The sequence below is a fragment of the Melospiza georgiana genome, chromosome 16 (assembly GCF_028018845.1).
Source record: "Melospiza georgiana isolate bMelGeo1 chromosome 16, bMelGeo1.pri, whole genome shotgun sequence".
Taxonomy (NCBI): domain Eukaryota; kingdom Metazoa; phylum Chordata; class Aves; order Passeriformes; family Passerellidae; genus Melospiza; species Melospiza georgiana.
The window spans coordinates 9,035,019-9,042,376 of record NC_080445.1 but is presented as its reverse complement, the minus strand read 5'-3'; the positions used below and the strand labels follow the sequence as shown (position 1 = coordinate 9,042,376).

The following is a 7,358-nucleotide window of genomic DNA, read 5'->3' as shown; positions in this document are numbered from 1 at the left end:
GCTGGGCCAGAGGATGGTGGTGTGGGGATTGGCCTCTTCTCCCAGACATCCAGTGGTAGAACAAGGGGATGTAACCTTAAACCGTGCCGGGGGAGGTTTGTGTTGGACGTTGGGAATGTTTTCTTCACAGAGGGGGTGGAATGAGACATTGGAATGGGCTGTCCATTGGATGGTGGAGTCACCGTCCCTGGAGGAATTTAATGACAGATTGGACGTGGTCCTCAGTGCCATGGTATAGTGACACAGTGGTGTTCCGATAGAGGTTGGATTCCATGATCTCAAAGGAGTTTTCCAACCTCAATAATTCAGCGATTTGTAAATTTGTGGCTTTATAACTGTTATTATTTCATACCACAACTTAAGGATGCCCCGCAGCGGCCGGGAAAGATCTTCAGGGTAACCGTGTTCAAGTCGTCAGGCGGAGCCGCCGAGGCCGGGCTCGTTTCCCTCAGCCCCGGGGCTATCCCGCCGGGCCGGGCCCAGCCCCGGGGCGGTGCCGCGGTGCCCGGGGCGGCCTCAGCCCTGGGGCGGTTCCGGGATGCCCGGGGCGGGCCCAGCCGAGTTCCAGGGCGGTTCCGCGGTGCCCGGGCCCAGCCGCGGGCGGTGCCGCGGGCGGAGCGGCGGCCGCGCTTTCCCGGCGCCCCGCGCGGCGCCGCCCGGCCCGGCCCGGCGCGGCCTGCGGAGGGAGCGCGGAGCCGCCTCCGGGCCCGGGCCCGCCGCTCGCCGAGATGCCGCTGCTGGTTAACGGAGCGCGGGTGGACCTGGCCCGGCCCACGGGAGACATGATCCGCGCCCACCCGCACCTCGAGGTGAGGGGAGCGGGAAGGGGCCCCCGGGGGGAGCCGCGGTCGCGGCCGGCGGGGCGGGTGGCGGAGCAGGGCAGGGGCGGCCCCGACCCCGACCCCGCGCGTTCCCCGCGCTCTGACAGCGGAGAGCCGTGGGGGGATGGAAAATAAATAAATCGGTGTCAGCGGAGGGGCTCAGCCGGTGCGGGTGCCCCGCGGGGCTGGGCGGGCGCTTTCTGCGTGAAATGACAAAAACTGGCGATTAAAAGGAAGGTGGGCACTGTGAGGAAGGTGCTGACCTTGCTGCCAGGGTGTAAATGTTATAATCCTAACGGCGAGTGCGAGCCAGGACTGTGAGCAGAGCTGCTTGGGGAGCTGTTTCCCATCAGAAGGTGTTTCTTTACAGACCCTGAGATTATGCAGAAAACCAGGGCAAATTTGATAAAGCTGTGAAGTGTTTTTGAGCCCAGAATGGAAATTCACTTTGTCCTCAGCAGCTCTGTGAGGAAGCACTGCAGTAGTCTTAGCTCAGGAACCCACATTTTCCACACACCAATCAAGCTAATAAACACCAGTGTTTTGATAAGTGCAAAATAAATGTTCTGAAATATGGCAGCAGAAGACTGAAACTTCTGTATTTCAAGTTTCCTGTTCTGATTAAACTTCCAAGATCGGTTCTGGTATTATCTAATGTAATCTTTTTCCAGTTCAAAAGCTGTTTATTGTGCCTCCATGTTATGGTCCATATAACAGGGGAAAGGTGTTTTGTAACTCTCTGGAATTATGAGATTTAACTATTAACTTGGTCACTGTTAGGAAAGCATAAAACTTAAAAAATTCAGAATACTCTGTAATACAAAACACAGAAAATTCAGAATACTCTGTAATAATACAAAACACATGCGTTTCTCTCTTAGCTGGGTCCCTTTGCTTTTCAGTGGTGATGTTTCTGTGAAGTAATGGATACACCTGAGAATTCAGCCACTGTAGTATCTGTTATCATTTGTAGGATTTGTTATCATTTATTTTTAGGAAAAGGCAAAACTTCTGAGAAGTCAGCCAGCTCAGATCGTGGAACCCAAAGGCCTTCTCTATGTCCAGCAGAGAGAGTTTGCAGTGACTACCCCTAAAGATGGTGTGTAGGAACATAAACATTTCTATTTGTACTGAAGCAGTGATTGTGAGAGCTGAGTTCTTACAGTGTTTTCCTCCTTTAAAATAGGTTCTGTTTCCATTCTTGGATCAGATGATGCCACTACCTGCCACATAGTTGTGCTCCGACACACAGGTATCTCTAGAGGACCTTCAGAGCAAAGCCTGTACCCCTGAAATAAGGAATTAGTGCTGGTTTATGTGGCATTAATATAATAGACTGCAGTTACATTACTACAAACCTGAATTTCCAAAAGTGACATCATGTGTTAACTAAAGACTCACTCAGAGTTGGTGTGTTCAGTGTGAGAGGTTCTGTGCTCTCCTCACTTCCTGAGCAGATTTTAACTTGCTCTGCTCCTGTGGCCAGGGGCATTTCAGCCCTGGGCTGTGTCCAGCAGTCTGGCAGAGCAGGGTTTGGGTGTTTCAGGGGTAGAATTAGTGGAATTTTTGTGCCTGGATTTCTGACATTAGAGATGTTGCCTGCTCAGACGTGCCCTCGCAGGAGCTGTGCTGGTTTTGTAAGGGCCCCTGCAGAGGGTGGTGCCTCGCCCCAGTCACATCCCTGGGACTGCCCCGGTTGGTGGCACTGTCACCGGGTCCCCATTTGTCGTGTGCTGTCACCGAGTCCCCGTTTGTCGTGTGCCCTCCCCAGGCAGCGGAGCCACGTGCCTGACCCACTGTGACGGCTCGGACACCGAGGCCGAGGTGTCGCTCATCATGAGCTCAGTGAAGTCCTTCTCCAGCTCCACGGGCTGTGGCAGGTCAGCTCTGCTCCCTCGCTGTTCTGCTGCTCTCAAGGGTTGCTGCAGCTGGTGTGGAGGGAGTTTGGGAGGGGATTGTGCTGGGTTCAGGCAAGGGAATTGTGCAGAAAACACCTCTTGATCAGCAGCCGCATGCAAAGTGAAAATCACTTCCTTGGTGATGATTTTGGGGGTATTTTTAGCAGTCATTTAAAGCACGGTTCTGTTCTGAAGAGTGTCTCTGTAAAATGCCACCGTGAGGTTTGTGTTTATTGTTTCCCATTTAACTTTGTTCCAGATTTGCAAAATTTTCCATATAACTGTTTTTTGGTTCATATTATATTTTTCCCTTCAGAGTGTTTGTAAATTCTTTTCAACATCTGACTATCTATCAGGGAATTTTGTAAGTCCACATTAAAAAAAAATGGTGTGGAGGATAGGACAGTGGGTAAAAAGCTCTGAAACAGAATTTAGCAGCCAAGTTTCTTTCTGGATATGGAGGGTTTTGCCCCTGTAGTTTGGTAAGAACAAAAGCTAGCTTGTGAACTTAGATTCATGATTTGTAAGGACTTTACATAGACACTGCTTAGAGAAGAACCCTGCTGCATGGTCCAGAATAGTTGTGAGGAGGTCATGGGATCAAAAATCTTCAAGTTTAATTAACTGAAAGATGGTTACAAAGTTCAGTCCAAACTAGAGGTGCCAGAGATACTCCTGGGAGAGAATTGCATGTACTTAATGCCTCTTCAAGCTTGTTCCTGTGCTCCTTCCTGGGTGATCCCTGAAGTTTTCAGAATGGAATTATCATAACTTGCTGTGTAATGCAAACCAGCTTGGTGCATGTGATTGTAATCAGTGAGGCTTCTCTAATGATTGCTTTGCAGTTTGGGCTGGGGATTATTTTGTAAAGCTATTCATTTTGAGATGTCTTTTTAATTGCTGTTTCCTGTTATTCCATCTCTGTTAGGCTGGAAGTGCACCTAGTTGGAGGTTTCAATGATGATAGGCAGTTATCACAAAAACTTACTAATCAGCTTCTTAGTAAGTTCACGTTTTTTGCACTCTCATGTCCAAAAAAAAAAAGTTCTGGCTGGATTTGGGTGGAGTTTGTTTGCAGTCTGAGTCCCCAGTCATTTACTGGAAAGAAGTGTGGATTCACATGAAGGGTCTTTTTCTCTGCCTGAGAACTGGTGTGGAGAGGGGCTGGACTGCTGGGGCTTGCCCATGCCCGGCACAGGCTCTGCTCCTGTCCCTGCTCCCTGGCTCACAGCTGCCTCTGGAGAGTTGGGTGCAGTTCAGCTGGGCTTTGATCCCTGCTCATCTTCTTGGGATCATGGGCAGGTGTTGTCACTCTCCCAGTCTGTACATGTGGATGATTCATCAGTTGCCGTTCAGTTCATACCTTAATGTGATGAGGTAAAATTTAATGATTGTTTGGCATTGTCTAATGAAAAATGCCAGGTCTTATATAAAATTCGTAGTCCAGAGGAGTGATGGCAGTGCTCCACTCACAATTGGAAGTGTAAAGTACCTGATTACCTGGGAGTGCTCTGGGTTGTGCTTTTGTCACTCTGTCACTTCTGGAGAGGCCTCTGCCCCACAGGAATGGGGAGGGGGCAGGGATGGGGCAGGTGTCAGGACTGGAGGGAGGTGTTTGAGGGGGTAAACAAAAAAGGAATAAAACCCTGGGATGAGCCTTGTGGCTATGGCACCTGATGGGTGTTTTGTGTAATTGTGAGAGTTCTGTGCAGAACAAAGTATTCTGGTTAACTTACTTGAACCTTCTGATTTTCATGCATCAAGGTACAATTTGAATCAGTGATGCTGTATTGCTATCAGAACTTAAAAGAAGGGTTTTTTTCTGGTGTTTAGGATGGTGAAATGCAGAACTAATTTACAGTTGATGAAAGACTGGGTTTGTTCACTATCTGTGTAACATTTTAGGAAAAAACATTTAAATATAACCTGCTAAATGTAGAGCAGACTAGAGCAGAGCTGATGTGATGCCAGAGCTAAACCAGTGTGCATAGAAGGAATAAGTGGCAGAGCACTTTCTTAGCAGATTTTTGCTGTTACAAATGGCCTGTCTCTGTACATTCCTGTTAGTCTGAAGCAAATGTGCAGAGCCCTGTTTGCAGTGCCTGGGGCAGGGGTTCAGTGTGTGCCCCTCACCCCAGACAGCAGTGCCCTGCCCCCCCCACTGACATTTTTGCTGTCCTTGTCATCACAGGAGCGTTCGACCTCCAGCCAGAGGATGTTCATTTAGTAACTTTCTGTGTAACAGGTAAGGAAATGTTCCCTTGGGTTTGGAAGTACCTGTCCTGAAATAAAAGGGCAGGGAACTTCTCAGACATGGCTTTTTCTTTGTCCTGTCAGAAAGAACAGCACAAATCCTGCATACAGATGTGTAATTTTCAGTTTTGCTGCTGCACTGCAACCAACTCATAGTCATGACCAGGTTATTTTGGCACATATGTCCCAAGAAACAGGGCTTTTTCCCTGTAAATTGTCCTGGCAGAAGCAGTTGGCTGGAGCTGCTGTTCTCTTAGGAGACAGCTGCAAGTCCTACATGTGTTGTTACTGACCTCTGCCTTCTTTTCCATATTTCATTTAGTTTTCCTTGGCTTTTTCTATCTTGTGCAACATCAGATCTCTTGCTCTCCAATAACAATTAAATAAATGCTGCTCAGACTAAAATCCAAAGCCCTATAAGTTTGACTTCTTTTTCTTCATTACAGAACTAAATGACAGAGAAGAACAAGATATTCACTTTCCAATAATTTATGGAATAGGTGAGTTAGTTAAATTAGAATTGAATTTTCTTTTGGTCACTGGATTGCTTTTTAGATTCCAATAGTAAATGGACTGCTTTTAATGGATGAGAAAAGTTCACTCTAAAAGTTGCACACTGCTGTCAGAGGCAGAGGCAAAAATGCTTTTCTTGTGGTGCCACAGCTGGGAGATGCACACATGAAGAAGCTGTATACAAGTACAGATTTTTTCCTTTAACTGCACTTAAGAGTTTATCAGCATCGAGCTATTGCACTAAATTTATGCTTAGAATTTAATCTTCTTCTCTTTGATTATTCAGTGTTTTTTCTAATTAGTTCACTCATCTCTGGAATATTGAAATGCTGCCAAAGGAAATGAAGTAGAAACATCCTGTTACAGGCTTGGGGTCTGAGAAATAAAAATGTGTGATGAGTTCTGCAGTTCTGCAACACAGTTTTGTTAGGTACATGGTCATTGTAAAGAAATGCCTCAAAACAATTAATTCTTACTATATTTAATCTCTATTTCCTACCAGCTGTGAATGTTAAAACAGCAGAGATTTTCCCTGCAACCTTCCCAGTAAAAGGGCCAGATGAGGATCTGCGTTCAGCCCACACTTTAACAGGAGCACCAGTGAGTAAGAGATGGTGAAGATGGGGAGACCAGTCAGGAACAATGGGACATCCAAAGTTTGAGGGGAATATCCTTTGGTAGCTCTGGGTTTGTGGTCACCATTTCACTCTGTTTGCTGGAGTAGCTGGGGGGGCTCAGGGCTGAGCTGGGCCAGGCTGAGGGGAGCCCTCCCTGTCTGGGGCAGCCCTGGCTGCCTCTGCAGCCTCCTCTGCTCTTGCAGCTGACCAACATCTACGATGCCAAGACAGAGCAGCTCCGCATTGGGCCTTATTTCTGGGGGCCTTTCCCACATGTGGATTTCTGGCTGGAACAAGATGATGCACAGATTTTACAGGTACCTGAAACGAACTGCTTTGGGGGTTTTTTGCCTTCTAGCTGAGTAGAGAGAGGGGTGTTACAGTATGTCCAAACTTTTCCCAGTGCACTGCTGTCCCTTGGAGGGTGGGGAATATCCTTCTAGAGGGCAGGATAATGAGAACATTGTATCCTGAATGTCAAGCAGCTCTTGCTCCCATCTTCTTTTTCAGAACCTTTCCACGTCACCCCTGGCTGAGCCCCCCCACTTTGTTTCCCACATTAGATCTACATTAACATTTCTGAAAGAACATCCATTTCCATCTCGGTCCCTGTTTCCTGACAGGAAGCCTCGAATCTACAAAAAAAATGAAGAAGGGTTGTGGGAACAGGTTTGCTCTGACAAAATCTAACCTGGAACCCACCCCCACAATTGCTTTAAGGAAATAAAACTTGCAGGAAGAGCAATTTGTTGCAAATAGCATATTGCTGCTCACAAATACCAATGTTCCTGTGCTTTTCAAAATAAAATATTTTGATAGAAGTAACTTGCTTTTTCTGCATTACTTATGTAGAAATCAGAGTTTCTTTGAAGTAAGAATTTGGCTTTGTTTAGGTTCTGTTGCTTCAGTGCAGTAATTTGATGGGCAGGTAGAGGTGGCAATGCTGGGGACTGACAAGGTGAGTCACTGCACTGGTACGCACCTCATTAAATGATCTGGCACACACAAGGAAAGAAAGAGTTTGCTGGAATGTAGCAAAGTGTCCTTCAACAATAACTTAATTCCAGAGTAATAATTTGAAGTATCTTTATTGAAACATTCAGGTAATTATTTAAAGAATGAAGCTCATTCCAACAAAACTACCGATTTAACATTTCCAAGTATAAAAACATTAAAAATTAATCTCTCTGGGGAAAACTTTTATCCCCAACAAATTACTGTTATTAACATACTTCATTGCACTAGAGAAACCAAGG

General features: G+C 46.7%; 1 protein-coding gene across 1 annotated transcript; it reads left to right on the top strand.

The window, feature by feature from the left end:
* Positions 1-670: 670 nt before the first annotated feature.
* On the top strand, positions 671-6,927 carry NTAN1 (N-terminal asparagine amidase). The gene is made up of 10 exons (XM_058035190.1): positions 671-809; positions 1,818-1,920; positions 2,008-2,073; positions 2,593-2,701; positions 3,648-3,721; positions 4,911-4,964; positions 5,419-5,472; positions 5,988-6,085; positions 6,306-6,419; positions 6,613-6,927. Exons 1-10 carry the CDS (start codon positions 729-731, stop codon positions 6,790-6,792), a joined length of 933 nt encoding a protein of 310 aa, XP_057891173.1. The 5' UTR covers positions 671-728; the 3' UTR covers positions 6,793-6,927.
* The last annotated feature ends 431 nt before the right edge of the window (positions 6,928-7,358 follow it).

Bases quoted from the DNA above. Each gene is read 5' to 3' on its own strand.
- NTAN1 (XM_058035190.1), top strand. From the start codon at position 729: ATGCCGCTGCTGGTTAACGGAGCGCGGGTGGACCTGGCCCGGCCCACG. The intron at 3,722-4,910 runs GTAAGTTCACGT...TTGTCATCACAG, and splicing joins ACTTACTAATCAGCTTCTTA to GAGCGTTCGACCTCCAGCCA. The intron at 4,965-5,418 runs GTAAGGAAATGT...TCTTCATTACAG, and splicing joins AGTAACTTTCTGTGTAACAG to AACTAAATGACAGAGAAGAA.